At 37.7% G+C, this 18873-nt stretch overlaps 1 protein-coding gene across 1 annotated transcript in view; it reads right to left on the bottom strand.

Annotated features, from left to right (window-relative positions):
- Nucleotides 1-18873, bottom strand: part of LOC111147227 (ankyrin repeat and IBR domain containing 1) — a 152187-nt gene that overhangs the window by 70597 nt on the left and 62717 nt on the right. The window contains exon 3 of the mRNA XM_022503121.1: nucleotides 9810-10110. Within this exon, the coding sequence (XP_022358829.1) occupies nucleotides 9810-10110 (301 nt within the window). The remainder of the gene's footprint in view (nucleotides 1-9809; nucleotides 10111-18873) is intronic.

The following is an 18873-nucleotide window of genomic DNA, read 5'->3' as shown; positions in this document are numbered from 1 at the left end:
TTGATAGTCACCCCAAGAAGCCTGATGAAATAAGGGACTTCTATCTGTCGGGCCTGAAAGCCATGGGCTAATCTGACAAGCCCAATGGCTGACTTCAGCTTCTTGGTCAAAGCTGAGGGTATATCTCAGGGTAAAAAAAAAAAAAAAAAAAAAAATATTAAATTATAAAAGCAAGCACAGAAACAAATCAAGAAGAATATGGCTTGTGGCCACAAAGCGCAAAATATTTACTCTTTACATCTGGCTCTTTACAAAAAAAACATGCTAGGCATCGCTCTAAGCAGTCACTGTTGCAGCCACATTCTAGAGCCCAAGGGCAAGGTCATATTAACTGCTATTTACCACGCAGAACCTCTCTAGTCGAAGTGTGGTCTGGAGATCAGTAGTACTACCTGGGAGTTTGTTAGAAACGCTGAATCTCAGCATAATCATCCACACCCCTCCCTCCCACTCCAGGCTTCTGAATCAGAATCTGATTCTGATGTCCAAGAGATTCTTATGCATATAGAAATTTGAGGGGTTAGGGGGTTAAGTGTCTGTCTTTGGCTCAGGTTGTGATCTCAGGGTCCTGGGATTAGCCCGTGTTGGGCTCCTTGCTCAGTGGTGAGTCCGCTTCTCCCTCTCCCTCTGTCCTTCACTCCTGCTCTCTCTCTCTCTCTCAAATAAAGGAATAAAATCTTTAAAAATTTTTTGATAAGCACTGACCCTAGACTACTACCTATGTTGCAGTTGAAAAGGATATGTTTATATGACCTAACATACTCAGTACTGGGAACTTGCAGAAAGTCCACAGACTTACCATACCTATAGCAGAGTCTATTACCTGTTTTAAGCCATTCTGCTTGCTCCACAGCTTATCTAATCCTAACAGAGAATTAACTATTTGCTTCTGATCACTATGGAATTAGGGGAGCTGACTTTATTTTCTGGTTCTTTATTCAGAGTAGTAGAAAATGATTTCTGAAATGCATACTGGTAAAGCTTTCAAAGCCATGATTTGATTTCCTTTACGACAGATATTACCATAGGAGAGATTCTAAGTATCAGCAAACAAGATAAATCACCTTTAACTTAATGCTCCATTCTTTAGGAAAGACAACAAAATTTAAGAGGTTGTGGTATTCTAGAATATTGGTAAGGAGAACCTTCTTAGAAGGATACGCTGGAGTGTAGACTGCATTCTTTGGCATTTTAAAAAAAATGGGTGTGTGAAAAGTCATTGCTGAGAGTCACTGCTGAACATATTTGCAACTTGGGCGAGATTTCTGGCCTTCTAATAATTTGTCTTTTTTTTTAAATTTTATTTTTTATAAACATATAATATATTTTTATCCCCAGGGGTACAGGTCTGTGAATCGCCAGGTTTACACACTTCACAGCACTCATCATAGCACATACCCTCCCCAATGTCCATAATCCCACACCCCCCAATCCCCCTCCACCCATTAACCCTCAGTTTGTTTTGTGAGATTAAGAGTCACTTATGGTTTGTCTCCCTCCCAATCCCATCTTGTTTCATTTACTCTTCTCCTACCCCCTTAACCCCCCATGTTGCATCTCCTCTCCCTCATATCAGGGAGATCATATGATAGTTGTCTTTCTCCAATTGACTTATTTCGCTAAGCATGATACCCTCTAGTTCCATCCACGTCGTCGCAAATGGCAAGATTTCATTTCTTTTGATGGCTGCATAGTATTCCATTGTGTATATATACCACATCTAATAATTTGTCTTTGAAAGGGGTCCTCAAATGACTGGAGTGGAGGTGAGGGAACTACAACAACCTATATCTCATTGCTGCAACTGGCACCTGGAGCAAAACTCCTAAGTGGTGATGACACACAGGGTCCATGTTTGCAGTATTTGTTTTGGCAGGGAAAACCAGCATTGTGTACTTCTGGCACAGAAGCTGGGTAACAGCAGTACTGCTTGACACTGGAGCAGTACTTTAAAAAAGTACTACAGCTTGCTGACATTTGGGGCATGAAGTTGGAAACATCAGTAAGTGAAAGGTGTATTAGGTAGGGATATTAGTGAAACTGATGCTACAAAAGTCAGATGTTCTGCTTTTATATAATAAGGGACTTATATCTGATTCTGAAGAGATAGTTTTTCTTTTTAAATGCTTCAACCAAAGCATTATAACGAAGTATCAATTTCCTTACTCTTAAAGCAAAGAGAACCGAATACTTTATTCAAATGTGACTTTTAGCCTCTCTTGCACACTCAGTGGTACATAAAATGTTCTACCTTAAAAGAAACATCCAATTATCACTATCTCAACACTTCTGTTCATTTATTTTGCCTTCCTTTCTCTTTATAATCTCAGAGGAGGAGGGGTAGTAGGGCAGCCCCCTAGTCTGCAAGACCAATCCCTGCCCACTCTTTCGATCCATCATCTAAATAGCTGGATTCTGCACAAATCAATTAACTTCTTTAAGTCTCTATTTGCACAGGTCCATCTGGAAAATGAGGCTTATACAATCCCAAGAAAAGATGTTACAAAACAAGATGACTGCCCAAGTCTGTTCTAGTTGAAAATTGCCATTTCTTCATCTCTATTTCCTGTATGACCTTGAGTACTCCGTTACCCCTTTATCTTCACTCTTTCTGGTACACGTGTTCTTTCCTTAATTCTGTTATCCTTCCAGTTACTTTCCTAATTTTCTTTCTCAGGCACATTTTTCAAATTACTGACGGACACCCACTGTCTCTCCACTTTCTTAGAAGAGAATTATTCCCAGCAGTCTGACTTCTATACTGACCATTTCACTAAAACAGTATTTCTGAAAATCATTAGTACTCTCAAATTCAACAGCTTTTCTCAGTCTTCTAACTGCTTTACCTTTTTGCAGCATGTCACATGACTGATTACCTCCTCCCCTTGAAATCTTCTCTTGGTATCTGTGACAGTATTATACCAGTTCTCTTCTCTGCTTTTTCTTTTTCTTTCTTTTTTTTTTTTTTAAAAGATTTTATTTATTCATTTGACAGAGACCACAAGTAGGCAGAGAGGCAGGTAGAGAGAGAGAGAGAGAGAGAGAGAGAGAGGGAAGCAGGATCCCTGCTGAGCGGAGCCCGATGTGGAGCTTGATCCCAGGACCCTGGGATCATGACCTGAGCTGAAGGCAGAGGCTTTAACCCACTGAGCCACCCAGACACCCCTTCTCTGCTTTTTCTATTTGCTTCACGGGCCACTTCTTTTCACTCACTTTAAACACAGGCATTCTCCAAATAGACGCTGTGACTTTAACTCTAGTTCTGTCTATAATCTAAACTTTCCTTGGATTTCTCATCTCTACCTTATCTTGTTTTTAGTTATCAACTCTATGCAGATGACACTCAATTCTAAATTTATATTTTTTTTAAAAAAAGATTTTATTTATTTATTTGACAGAGAGAGGCACAGCAAGAGAGAGAACACAAGCAGGGGGAGTGGGAATGCTGAGCAGGAAGCCTGATGTGGGACTCGATCCCAGGATCTAGGATCATGACCTGAGCCAAAGGCAGGTGCTTAATGACTGAGCTACCCAGGTGCCCCTAAATTTATATTCTTTACCCCCAAACAACTAGTACTAATTTTCAATAGCCTGAAACACCTAAGACCTCAATTTCCATCCTTCTAAATGAAAACTCAGTATGTTCTCCCTTCCTTTCAGCAAATTCTCTTATCTCATCTCACTTTTTAAATGTCTGTTAATTTTCAGCAGGCTTCAAAATGAGCCAGGTTCAAAACCATGCTCATTCTAATTAAAAATAATTTATTCTACCCTAATTATAAACAATGATATCAGACTGTTATAGAAAAGGTAGAAAACCAATAAAAGAAAAACTCTATCACCCAAAGATAGCTTAACATTAACATTTTAAAGCCTCCATCATTTTTTAAAAATTGCACGCATTTAACTTTTTTAAGCAAGCTCTAGGCCCAAGGAGGGACTTGAACTCATGATCCTAAGAGTCAAGTGCTCTGTGCTCTACCGACTGAGCCAGCCAGGGGCCCTCAAAGTCTCCATCATTTTAAACCCTTAATCTCCCCTGCTTTCTTGTGTCAACTGGCCAAGTTACCAAATGCTACCAAGTCCTCACAATGTCCCTTGCATCAACCTTACCCTTTCCATTTCCAAAACCACCACACAAATCGAGGCTCTTTATCAGTTCCTACCAGAATTAGTGTAATAATCTATACCTATCACTCCCTCTACTACACTGGTTTTCAACCTTGGCTGACCACTAGAATCAGCTGAAGAATTTGAAGTTTCAAATACTGATATGTTTGGGCTCCACCCTCAGAAATGCCAATTTTATTGATCTGAGACACAGTCTACACTATGGGATTTTTTTTGGTGCAGCCAGTTTACAACCACTGTTCCAGCACAAAAGTTTTCAAACTGTGTGAGAATCATCCAGGTGGCCTGACAGTCATATTAAAGGGAACCAGGGTGGGGATTAGATATATGTACTTTTTACAAAAAGTGTTATGATTCCATTGTAGGTGTCCCACTAACTATGCTCTAAGTCAGGGCTTCTCAAACCTTAATGTTAATATGAGTCACCTTGGAATCTTGTTAAACTACAGATTCAGGGGATGCCTGGGTGACTCAGTAGGTTAAGAACCCGACTCTGGATTTTGGATCTGGTCATGATCGCAGAGTTCTGGGATTGAGCCCTGCATCAAGCTCCTCGCTCAGTGGGGAGTCTGCTTCTCCCTCTCTCTCTGCTCCTCCCTCTGCTCTCTCTCTCTCCAAAATAAATTTTAAAAATCTTAAAAAAAAAAACAAAACTACAGATTCAGATTCATTTGGCCTGGAACCAGCCCTGAGATTTTGCGTTTCCAAGAAGTTTCCTAAATAACTAATGCCAATGCCAATCTGAGGACCATCCTTTGTGTAGCAAGGCTTCAGAACAATGTTTTACAAGTCCGCCATTCAAATCTATTGTACATAACCACCATTAGGCTAATCTTACTATATTTGCTTTCATAATAGTACTTTTCCAATCAAAAATGTTCAATGGCTCAGTTTTCTATAAATAAATTCCAAATTATTGACCTTGACATTAGTATTTTCTACTTGGTATGGCCATTATCTTCATTTTAAGTTATCTGTCTAATCGTTCTTCTGCAAAATACTTTAACCTGCATATGTCTGAGACCTAGGATGTGCTTCTCAAACTCTGACATGTAAACAAATAACCAGAGGAATTTGCTTAAAACTTGGGAGTACAGCCCCAGAGACTCTAATTTAGAATCTGGAGGCCTGGTGGGCCCAAGACTTCGTATTTATAACAAGCTCCCAAGGGTAAGTGATGCTGCAGGTCTGAGGGGCACATTTTAAGTATCTTCCTCCAAATACTGAAATCTTACCTACTCAAATCATACTAGTACCCATGCAATCTTCCAGGATAAGTAAAATTAAAATGGTCTTCCTTTCCCTTCAATGCCTATAACATTTACTGCCCAAATAATTAATACAGCTTTTACATCATTAATATTTTGGAGGCAATAAGGAAATCATAGCTTATTTTAATAAATATTAGAAAACCAAGGCTCAGATAGGCAAAGTAACTAAATTGTTGAGCTGGGACTACAACTTCTGTAGTCTTTTCAGTTTTAAAACTCCAGGTGCTAAAAACACAATATAATTAAGTAAAACTCTTCAGGTTGGCCTGTGAATGGTTTTTAGGGTTTTTCATTGAAGTGTGAAATGCTCTGATAGCTGCCAAAGTGTCAAATAGGCCTTACGGCTGTAAAGGGAAAAGTGACTTACCACCACCTTCAAGTTTTCTAGTGACCTCTATTTGATCCGACAATAAGTAGCTAAACTTAAAGCTTTGAATAAGCAACTGGGACAGGGGTGCATAGGAAATATCTAAGATAATGCTCATTTTAAAAAATACTTTTCACAAAGAATGAAACACTATCAAAAGCAATAACCTCCACACATCAACCATGTATTGAATCACTATGACAGGAAAAGCACTAATATAAATAAAATGAGGCTTAATGACTAGGCTGGCTCTTAGGAAGTTGGCCAAGGGGAGAAAAATCACTGGGCTTTTAATTGGGCCACGCTAATAGACCTAACCCACCATTCTTCTCCAAAGTCCATCTGTATTCCAAAGAAATAGAAAAACAAAAACTCAGCAACTAAGAAAAAAGTGTATTATTTATTGAGCTAAATTCTTGTAAGATTTGTATTAATGGAGTTCCTTTTTTTTTTTTTTTTTTTTTTTTTTGCACTGGGCATCTATTACACAGCATTTTAAAAATTCTTTGTAATCTTTGTAATTTTACAAAAAAAAACTCTGCTTTTCTCTTCCAATTCTTTGCATAATACAGGGTCCAGTGCAAACTGTGAGCCAAATCCAGCCTGTACGGTCCATATAGCTCTATTCTGCAAATGAGTGGCATGAGTTTGATGCAAAAAGACAAACACAAAGACAAAAACCAGGCCAAGGTAAATTCAGGTATCAATATTAGATATACGTATAATGATGGTGTCAGTAATAGAAGGCAGTCATGAGGAGGAGCTAGAGGTTAGAAAGACTGAGTACAGTTTTTGGTATGTTGAATTTGACAGACTCTTGGAATATAAATAAAAGGAAGTCAACTAGGCAGCAATATAACATGAGGAACTTCAGGGCTAGATATTCCATTGCAATAATGTCTATCAATCCACCGATATCTTCGTACCTGGAAGTTTCCAGAAGAACTGTATAGTTAAGAGGTTCTTGGTGTGATTGTGTGTGTGTATATGACCTGTACCTTTAACTTACTATGGAACACAATTACGGTAAGAAGATGAGGAAAGTTTAAGGTTAATATTTTATTTCTATGGTTCAAAATAATGAGCCATAAAGAACTGTTTAAATTATTAAATGTACATATGACATTGTCACCTGATGAGTTACCAAGTCTCTCTTTAAATAAACATAGAGAGAAAAACATTTTGAACCACTAGAGAAGGCATATTTCCAGAGATATGAGAGTTCGAAACAAAACAAAACAGGCTGGCCTTAACTATGGAATAAAATAATCAATTTAGCCCTAAAGCCCCTACACTGAAAATGGGATATATTTTAGAGCAATCAAAGATCAACAGAAAATTAGTGTTCAATGACGTCTTTTGAGAAAATGCAGACAGTTTTCTCTTGGATGGCTGGAATTGATAATCTCAAAGAGGTTTAGTAGACAGTCACTGTGAAGACCAAAACCAGAAACCAGTACTCTCTCTACCATACTATGATCTCTTAGCTTTACGAAAAAATTAATAAATACTCGATAACACTCTTTTTAACTCAAGGAATATGATGCCACATGAAGATACCTATAGATTAATACTGTAAGAAGTACAGTTATTAGATTCTATATTTCAAGGCATTTATTTAATGCACTAGTATTAGTAAACACACTAAGAGCTCTGAAAATTAAAGTACATTTCCAAGGGAACTTCTTCTAGTTTAATGAATAGTAAGCATTATAAAAAGTCAATCAAGGCCTAAAGCTGGGCAAGTATATAGTCAAGTATATGTAAGAGATTAACTTTATATAGGTAAAAGGATATGCTGAAATTTGCTGAGGAAAACTAGAATAAATTCAACCGAGGTATTTATAGGGTTCTATTTGGGATGTTTTATTAAGTCAGTGAATTCCTCTGACTATAGAAAATGAAAACAGTTACCACATGGTGTGATTTATGAATGTGATATGTTGACAGATCAAACGGTTAAAACACACACACACATTCATTCACACAACGCAAATCAGGACTGTCAATTCAGAATAAACCTAGCACTAATTTCCTTCACTGAGCAAAAAATAATACTGGTAAAAGCACTACACTCAATTTTTGGAAACAATTTAATAAGCATGTCGCTGTACACATACTTCAAAATCAATAAGTACTAAAGCAATGCTTATAAGAGAATTTTTGGAAGCAAGATATTAAAGCAGCAAAATAAGAGAATTATTACTATCAAGAATAAGCTATTTTCTACTCTAACTCACTTGAGAAATACGATGCAACCCCATCAATAATGATGAGTCACTTCAGCAGAGATTCTTTCATAGGAGGTAAGAAAAGAACAATATACAAAAAGGTTTATATAGGGGCACCTGGTGGCTCAGTGGGTTAAGCCTCTGCCTTCGGCTCAGGTCATGATCTCAGGGTCCTGGGATGGAGCCCCGCACCAGGCTCTCTGCTCAGCAGGGAGCCTGCTTCCCCACCTTTCTCTAGCTGCCTCTCTGCCTACTTGTGATCTCTCTCTCTGTGTCAAATAAATAAATAAAATCTGAAAAAAAAAAAAAAAAGGTTTATGTAAAAAGCCTCAGGAATTCTACTGATAGGTGCACATTTCCCCCCCATCCCACCAATCCTAGGACATCCTTCCACCACACTGTAAATCAATGTTAGAAAGCACTGCTTACAAAAATAGTTTCAAGTTAATGACTGTCACTAACTTACTAGTGGGCAAAGGTGAGAAAATCCCAAGAGATAAAATGACTAAGATTCTAGAAGATTAACCAGTATCATAACTAATAGCAATAAACAAAAGATAAGATCAGAAGGATTTTTAAAGTAAAAAGAACTGTCACTTCAGATACACTAAAGAAATCATAAAAGAGGCTGTAATCTTTTAAAATGTATAAGAAAATGAAAGATTCATATTAATACCTTTGTCAATTTAGAAGTATAAAATATATATGTGAGTAACATTAAAGAAGTATTAAATTTTCAGATATGTATTTTAATCTGATTAGGATCACTGCTCTTCCATCAAAGGTCTAAGGTTTGGTAACATAGATACTCTGTGATCGAATCTATAATGCTCCCCACTCACACTTTAATATATCTATATAAAAGAACTTCTATAATAAGTATAGACTGACATGAATGTAGCTGACAAAAACCCATTCTACTTTATGTACAGTAGTGATGACACCATGAAGAGTAAGGATTTCCTAGCTTAGTTATGATCCTGTATGACATGGCTGATTTTATCTAAGCCTGCTGTTATATATGAAATCCAAAAGTGGAAAAATTAAAGTGTAATATAGTATTCAGGAATATCTTAATGCAGATTAAACAGAAAACTTTTTTAAGATTTTATTTATTTATTTGACAGAGATCACAAGTAGGCAGAGAAGCAGGCAGAGAGGGGGGAAGCAGGCAGAGAGAGGGGGAAGCAGGCTCCCTGCTGAGCAGAGAGTCAGATGTGGGGCTCGATCCCAGGACCCTGAGATCATGACCTGAGCCGAAGGCAGAGGCTTAAACCACTGAGCCACCCAGGCGCCCTTAAACAGAAAACTTTTTAAAACATTTTAAGTCACAAAGTTTTTTTAAAAGACCAAAATAAATATATTCATTAATATTTACCCCTTGCTTAGGGAACTGGTCAATTTTAGGTAATCTAAGTCCCATGGCTAAGATTTGCCATATCCAACATGTATAAACTGGCTTCTAAAAATCAGCCAAAAAGTAGAACATATCTCTACCAAAACCCTTACTCTAAGTGACAAGTGTTTAATTGATGACTGTGATCTTCAGGAATGTTAGCTAATTTTTAATTGCTCTTGATTACATTTTATTCCCAAGGGGGACTGTTTATGGGTTTATTTTTAATCTTTCCCTAAAACAGGGGAATGACTTTATTTAAAAGATATCCAGATTCTCTTAGAACCATAAAGAGGACAAAAAGGACTAAAGTAACTAAAGTAACTGTTAAGATAAGCAAAGAAAACTCTGATTATTACATGTTACCAAGACACAAATTTTACAGAATGTAGAATATTAAAAAACAGTTTTACCTCGACACAGGTTTTCATCCCTGAGGCAGCGGCATAGTGCAAGGGTGTGTTTTTTTTGTTATCAACGGCATCAATAGCTGCTCTCTCATATTCTCCTTGGTCAAGTTTTGCTCCTTTCCACCTTAAGATCATCTGCAGACAATCTGCTCTTCTGAAATCATCTTCTGCGGGCCGTGCTAAGCGAGGATGCAGGGCGCCTTCAGATATCATAATTTGAGGTCCCATACATAACAAATGCATAGACGTTTCATTGTGCACATTCCGTTTATTTGGATTTCCATCTCTACCGAAAAGAAAAGTCCTAAAATGGTAAAGAAAAAAATGAAAACCAGTGTCTTGTCTTGAAATAAGAACACATACAGAAGATAAGTTTAAGATAAACTCACTTCTAAGCTGTTAATAAAATGTCTACTGAAGCTTTTTTCAAAATAAGCTGTATGACTAATTCTTACACTTATTAAAAACTCCATTCTAGAACAAAATACTAAGAGAAGGAAGAGTGAGTATCTTTATGGTATTTGCTGATAAGAGAAGGAGGATAGAAGAGAAAAGAAAAGGGAGGAAAAATAAAGGAGAAGTGAAGAAAAAAGGAAGGGGCAGAGGGAGGAAAGGAACAGAAAGGGCCGCATGAGACTCATATGTCACTCAGATGAATGCCTGAGTGTACATTATTAAACATTCCACACCAACTTTTATTTTCTTTCATTGTTCTGCCCTATTTCTTAGTTACATCTTTACTTAATAAGGACAGTGACAATCAATATAAGCACAGGAAGTAGTGCATAAGTCTAGGACTAACTTTTAAATCTAAAAAAATTTTTCTCTAAAAGTCATTGGCTAGTACTATTTACACAGTGTAATACTTTTTGAGGGGGTAAGTTGTGGTCAGTTCTAGAAGACCAAGATTTAATTCCAAAGTGGGTAGCCTTTACCAATGATAGGTTTAGGTGAGCTCCCTTAACTAATGCCAAACCTAGATCTGACAGTTATGCTTAGCTCCCTAATACATCCTTGAACTAGGATCATAGGATTAATAGTTGAGCCAATTCAGTGGCTATAAGATACTGGAAAATGAATTGGGGAAAAAAAAAAACAAAAACCTGCTATAATACAGTCAGCCTATACTAGAAAACGCACAAATACATTATGAAATGGGAATATAACTCCCGTATCTGAAGATGAGTGCCTACATTTACTGTGGAGGGCTGGTATCATTTGCATTTCTATGTCCAAGTACAGAACAGCAAAGGGAAAGCAGCGGAGCCAAACTCTAGCCCCTAGTTAAATCTGGATTGCTTTTAGGTTAGTTTTAGCTTAAACATATGGGTCTGACAGAAAAAACTGACAAAAAAGAGGCTAGAATGGACTCTGCAATTTGAATGAGATAGCCAAGCTGGAAAGCTCTTATGAGAAAAAGGTTAAGTTGGAGGTCCTAAGGCAGAAGATCCCAGACAACTCTGGACTTTTCCTGTTCTTATCATTCAGGAGTCTAGAGAGCTCAGCTGTAGAGCCCTTCAAAAACAGTCTATTAGGGTTTTAGCACTACACTGATTTGAACTGTCCTGAAAGTAGACATGGTGTTGCCAGAGCAGGAACAAATAAATTACCATTACTTGTAATAAACTATGTCAGTTACTCATACCTCAATTCTTCCCACTGGGAAATTGCAATTAGAGCCAGATCAGACATTACTCTATATGTACTGGGGTCTGCACTATAGGTGAGTATGGTAGGCAGAATAAGGTCCTCACCCCAAAAAGATCCATGTCTTAATCCCTGGAACCCAAGAATATTGGACCTTACACGGTGAAATGATGTTAGCGGTGTGATTAAGTTGAGGTTCTTAACATGGAAAATTAGCCTGGATTAACCAAGTGAACCCAATGCAATCACAAGCCCTTTCAAGAGGAAGACAGGAGGGTCAAGAGTCAAAGAGAGATTCGAAGATGGAAGGAAGCTAAGATGGTTTCTTTTAAAAATGGAGGAAGGACCCACAAGCCAAAAAGTGCAGGCAGCTTTAGGAAGCTGGGAAAGGAAGGAAGGGATTGATTCTACCCTAGAACATCCAGAAGGAATGCAGCCCTGGTAACACCTTGAGTTTAGTCCAATAGAACACTTCAGACTTCTGATCTCTAGAGCTTTAATATAATAAGTTTGTGTTAAGTTTTGAAGTTTGTGGTACTTTGTCACAGCAGTAATAGCAAGTTAATATAGCAAGGAGCCCTGGAAATAAGATTCTGGAAGGGTTATACAGCAGACTCCTCCTGTCTGGAGGCAGGGTAGAAAAGCCTAACCTTGAGTGTAAACAAAAGATCCTAGGGATGATCTTGTGTGTATCTCTCAGGGGATGAAAAGACTAGCATCTGAGTTTTACGACATAGGGAATGTCTTCATGGTCTCAGGTCTTACCCACTCCTCATCCCCCTTCATATGTAAACATCTATCTCCTGGGAGGTAAATCTCTCTGGAGTTCTCAATCTCTATTCAGTCACAGTTTAATTTCCAAAGCTTGTCTGTTAGCCCAGGTCCCGTTTCAGTAAAATTTCCTCAGAAAGCCCTACTTGTACTTATTTTCTCTACAGTCCAACATAGCCTTTATGGCCTTCTAATCCTCACAGTACACATGTAGGTTCATTGCTTGCTCTGCTGTTTGGTTTCCTAGAAACTAACGGAGACTATCTAAACAAACCCAGTCCTATTTAGAAGCCTCTTTACACTATGTTCCTTCCTCCTGTTTGGTCACTTCCTTGTCTTCATACAGCATCCGAATTATATAACTCATTACATTGCATCATAGTTACTTTCTTACACATCTGTTTCTGTCTACCACTTAGTTCATAGGCTTCTAAGGCAGGGTCTATATCCCATTCTTTCTGAAATCCTCACCATACTGTCAGACACACCAAGTTCTTGCTATAACTTTGACAGATGAACTGAATGTATATTATTACTCTTCTGACCTAGATTGGTGACATAACATTGGAGATCTCTTAAGACAACACTCTAGATCTCTCAAGACAGCAGTATAGTAAGATCAAGAACTGATCAAGAACTGATCAAGAACATGGCATCTAGGACAGATTGTCAGGCTTTAATCCTAATTCTGTCACTCTATGTGATGTTGGGCAAATTACATAATAAATAGCTCATTAACAACTAATACATGGTTCATCTCCTTCGACCATGTAAACCTACTTCTGAGAACTTAGACTAAAGGAAATAATGTAAAAGAAATAAAAATTGTGAGGTGCCTCGGTGGCTCAGTTGGTTAAGTGTCCAACTCTTGATTTTGGCTCAGGTCATGGTACCAGCCAGGGTTGTGGGTCTGAGCCCCATGTCGGGCTCCTCCCTCAGCAGGGAGTCTGCTGGAGATTTTCTCTCCCTCTGCCCCCCAACTCTGCACACACACGTGTGTACACACACTCTAAAATAAATAAGTCTTTAAAAAAATAAAAATCTATAGGAACAATGACATTCAATACAGTGTTACTTTAATAAAATTAGGAATCAGGGGCGCCTGGGTGGCTCAGTGGGTTAAAGCCTCTGCCTTCGGCTCAGGTCATGATCCCAGGGTCCTGGGATTGAGTCCCACATTGGGCTCTCTGCTCAGCGGGAGCCTGCTTCCTCCTCTCTCTCCCTGCCTGCCTCTCTGACTACTTATAATCTCTATCAAATAAATAAATAAAATCTTAAAAATAATTAGGCATCAGTTAAATGGCTGGTTTATAGGAGAAATGGGACACAAATCATAGTATATCTTAAAATAAAAAATTATAAAGTTATTACAAAGTCTATCTATGAATATTTATAGTTCAAAGTATAAAATAAATAATTATACACAACTAACACCAAAGAAATACAGACAATTATAAGAACATAGTATAAGCAACTCTACACAAACAAATTTGACAATCTAGAAGAAATGGCTGCATTCCTAGAGACATATAAACTACCACAACTGAACCAGGAAGAAATAGAAAGCCTGAACAGACCCATAACCAGTAAGGAGACTGAAACAGTCATCAAAAATCTCCAAACAAACAAAAGCCCAGGGCCAGACGGCTTCCCGGGGGAATTCTACCAAACATTTAAAGAAGGACTAATTCCTATTCTCCTGAAACTGTTCCAAAAAATAGAAATGGAAGGAAAACTTCCAAACTCATTTGATGAGGCCAGCATCACCTTGATCCCAAAACCAGACAAGGATCCCAACAAAAAAGAGAACTACAGACCAATATCCTTGATGAACACAGATGCGAAAATTCTCACCAAAATACTAGCCAATAGGATTCAACAGTACATTAAAAGGATTATTCACCACGACCAAGTGGGATTTATTCCAGGGCTGCAAGGTTGGTTCAACATCCGCAAATCAATCAATGTGATACAACACATTAATAAAAGAAAGAACAAGAACCATATGATACTCTCCATAGATGCTGAAAAAGCATTTGACAAACTACAGCATCCCTTCCTGATCAAAACTCTTCAAAGTGTAGGGATAGAGGGCACATACCTCAATATTATCAAAGCCATCCATGAAAAACCCACCGCAAATATCATTCTCAATGGAGAAAAACTGAAAGCTTTTCCGCTAAGGTCAGGAACACAGCAGGGATGTCCATTATCACCACAGCTATTCAACCTAGTACTAGAAGTTCTAGCCTCAGCAATCAGACAACAAAAGGAAGTTAAAGGCATCCAAATAGGCAAAGAAGTCAAACTATCACTCTTCGCAGATGATATGATACTGTATGTGGAAAACCCAAAAGACTCCACTCCAAAACTGCTAGAACTTGTACAGGAATTCAGTAAAGTGTCAGGATATAAAAATCAATGCACAGAAATCAGTTGCATTTCTCTATACCAACAACAAGACAGAAGAAAGAGAAATTAAAGAGTCAATCCCATTTACAATTGCACCCAAAACTATAAGATACCTAGGAATAAACCTAACCAAAGAAGCTAAGAATCTATACTCAGAAAACTATAAAGTACTCATGAAAGAAATTGAGGAAGACACAAAGAAATGGAAAAATGTTCCATGCTCCTGGATTGGAAGAATAAATATTGTGAAAATGTCTATGCTACCTAAAGCAATCTACACATTTAATGCAATTCCTATCAAAATACCATCCATTTTTTTCAAAGAAATGGAACAAATAATCCTAAAACTTATATGGAACCAGAAAAGACCTCAAATAGCCAAAGGAATATTGAAAAAGAAAGCCAAAGTTGGTGGCATCACAATTCCGGACTTCGAGCTCTTTTACAAAGCTGTCATCATCAAGACAGCATGGTACTGGCACAAAAACAGACACATAGATCAATGGAACAGAATAGAGAGCCCAGAAATAGACCCTCAACTCTATGGTCAACTAATCTTCGACAAAGCAGGAAAGAATGTCCAATGGAAAAAAGATAGTCTCTTCAATAAATGGTGCTGGGAAAATTGGACAGCCACATGCAGAAAAATGAAATTGGACCATTTCCTTACACCACACACAAAAATAGACTCAAAATGGATGAAGGACCTCAATGTGAGAAAGGAATCCATCAAAATCCTTGAGGAGAACATAGGAAGTAACCTCTTTGACCTCAGCCGCAGCAACGTCTTCCTAGGAACATCGCCAAAGGCAAGGGAAGCAAGGGCAAAAATGAACTATTGGGATTTCATCAAGATCAAAAGCTTTTGCACAGCAAAGAAACAGTTAACAAAACCAAAAGACAACTGACAGAATGGGAGAAGATATTTGCAAACGACATATCAGATAAAGGGCTAGTGTCCAAAATCTATAGAGAACTTAGCAAACTCAACACCCAAAGAACAAATAATCCAATCAAGAAATGGGCAGAAGACAAGAACAGACATTTCTGCATAGAAGACATCCAAATGGCCAATAGACACATGAAAAAGTCCTCCATATCACTCGGCATCAGGGAAATACAAATCAAAACCACAATGAGATACCACCTCACACCAGTCAGAATGGCTAAAATTAACAAGTCAGGAAATGACAGATGCTGGTGAGGATGTGGAGAAAGGGGAACCCTCCTACACTGTTGGTGGGAATGCAAGCTGGTGCAACCACTCTGGAAAACAGCATGGAGGGTCCTCAAAATGTTGAAAATAGAGCTACCCTATGACCCAGCAATTGCACTACTGGGTATTTACCCTAAAGATACGAACGTAGTGATCCGAAGGGGCACATGCACCCAAATGTTTATAGCAGCAATGTCTATAATAGCCAAACTATGGAAAGAACCTAGATGTCCATCAACAGATGAATGGATAAAGAAGATGTGGTATATATACACAATGGAATACCATGCAGCCATCAAAAGAAATGAAATCTTGCCATTTGTGACGACATGGATGGAACTAGAGGGTATCATGCTTAGCAAAATAAGTCAATAGGAGAAAGACAACTATCATATGATCTCCCTGATATGAGGAGGTGGAGATGCAACAGGGGGGTTTAAGGGGGTAGGAGAAGAAAAAATGAAACAAGATGGGATTGGGAGGGAGACAAACCATAAGTGACTCTTAATCTCACAAAACAAACTGAGGGTTGCTGGAGGGATGGGGGTTGGGAGAAGGGGGGTGGGGTTATGGACACTGGTGAAGGTATGTGCTATGGTGAATGCTGTGAAGTGTGTAAACCTGGAGATTCACAGACCTGTACCCCTGGAGATAAAAATATATTATATGTTTATAAAAAATTATAAATAAATAAATAAATAAATAAATATAAAGTCATTACAAATTCTCTGAATGTTATAGCTTAAACGAGAAGGGAACACAAAATAATTCTAACTTGTTTAAAAGAGGCAGTAACATGGGCAGTTTTGTTTGTTTATAAGACCATATTGTTGCTTAACAGTTAAAAAAAAAAGGAAAAAACATACATACAATATTTTGCCCATATCAACAACTGATGATAATATGTATTTATAATGGTTGAATTAATAGTGGGACTGTAGTGGATAACTAAAATTAAAATGACATTCTAAAAACGTGTTCAAAATTAAAACCCTTCCTAGGAGGCATTAAATTAAGAAAATAATTTCATTTTCTTAAAAATTTAATTTAGGAAGAAATTATTAAAATTAATTCAGATTCTGTAAGATTCTGCTTAAACCACTTTTATCCAGCCCTTTCTGTTCCGATATATCATTTTTCCTCTTTCTGTTTGTTCAGGAGATCTCAGGTCATTTACACCACAGGATTCAATGTAAGTTGAACAAATGTCAGTTGATACAGAGACATCTCTCTCTTTCTCGTATTACACATTTCCAGATCCTCCCCAATACAGAGAAGAGATAGATAATTTTGCAGTTGACAGATTTGACAGTTGACAAATTTGCAGTTGACAGTTTGGGTAACTGTCCAAACTGCCAGACTCTGATTAATCAAACAAAAAAAGTTTACTATCTTCAAGTTAAAATATTAAAGTAGCTTCTTTATATGTATTCACTCAGGAAAGATCCTTAAATTTATTGGACATAGTACCACACCTACATAAATACTCTGTGCTAATATTATAAAAGTGGATATTCTAATTTTATTCATTCACATTACTAACTTTTCTATCACCTATTTTTTTAAAAGATTTTATTTATTTAACAGAGATCACAAGTTGGCAGAGAGGCAGGCAGAGAGAGAGGGGGAAGCAGGTTCCCTGATGAGCAGAGAGCCCGATTCGGGGCTCCATCCCAGGACCTGAGATCATGACCTGAGCTGAAGGCAGAGGCTCAACCCACTGAGCCACCCAAGCACCCCTCTATCACCTATTTAATTTCAAAAGTAGAGTCTTTTAATTTAATATCAAAAGTAGAGTCTTCCTTAATGTACATGAATGCAAAATGGAATAATAACTAGCTGATATGTAAGTTTTAGGTAGACCCCTCTCTGTAACAATGTCAGTAATTACGAAGTGTATTTTACTACTTGCACAGGTTAATTCTGGAATATGGACAAAAGATAACTATTAGAAAGGTGGAATAAGAAAAACATTAACCTGGAAAAAAAAAATCCCTTTCATTTGACCCTACTAACCCATTCAGGAGCCATTTGTTTTTCTAGATTCTTTATCACTGTTACCTCTATTTCTTCTTTAATCTCCACTTTCGAATGACTCAATGCTTATCACAGCACTGAAATAGCACTCTTCACATCCCCAGGAAATTTCCTAATGGCTAAATTCACCATCATTATCCTTAACTTTTGCTTTTAACCTGAAATAGTTGACTATTCTTTTTTTTTTTTTAAGATTTTATTTTCGATAGAGTGAGCCACCAGTCAGAATGTGGGGGAGAGGGGAGGTGCAGAGGGAGTGGGAGATAAGCTCACTGAGCAGGGAGCCGAACACAGGTTCTGGGATCATGACCTGAGCCAAAGGCAGACACTTAATCAACTGAATCACCCAGGTGCCCCTGACTATCCATTTATATCCTGACTTTTCTATTACCTTGGTTTCCATAAGTATACACCTTCTCAAATCTCTCTCTCTCTCTTTTTTTTTTTAAACACAGTTTCTATTTATCCATGGTAGCAGCTCCACTTCCTAACCCCTTACTGGAAGAAAATTCAGTTCTGAATCCATTTTCCTCTTCATACACATTCCCTCCTTTTAGAGAGCAAATCTCTTCTCACAGCCATCTACCTATCTTTCAATGGTTTCTATGAAGGTACTTTGTAAACTATAAAGTATTAACAGAACCCAAATGATAGACAATGGTGGTGGATTCATGATTCTCTTAAAGGGCTTCTATTATTACTTCTGTGATAATTGTTAATGCTCTATCACCCTGAGTTCTCATCTGAACTCTAGACCATATTCTAACTCCTTTATAGGCCCCCTTCTCTTGCATATTCCACTATCGTCTCCTATTCAACTGAGCTCCCTCCAAAATAACAGTCTATCTGCCAGCACCTCAATTTCTTGCCATTAACACTCTTATTCTCTCAGTCGCTAATACATACATATATCTTCAGTTTCATTTAAATATTCGCTTTCATGCAACAAGTACTGGAGTTGTATAGTTAATTTATAGAATATAA

This window comes from Enhydra lutris, unplaced genomic scaffold, assembly GCF_002288905.1.
Source record: "Enhydra lutris kenyoni isolate GAN:26980312 unplaced genomic scaffold, ASM228890v2 scaffoldscaffold16, whole genome shotgun sequence".
Lineage (NCBI taxonomy): Eukaryota > Metazoa > Chordata > Mammalia > Carnivora > Mustelidae > Enhydra > Enhydra lutris.
This window is presented reverse-complemented; position numbering and strand designations above follow the sequence as displayed.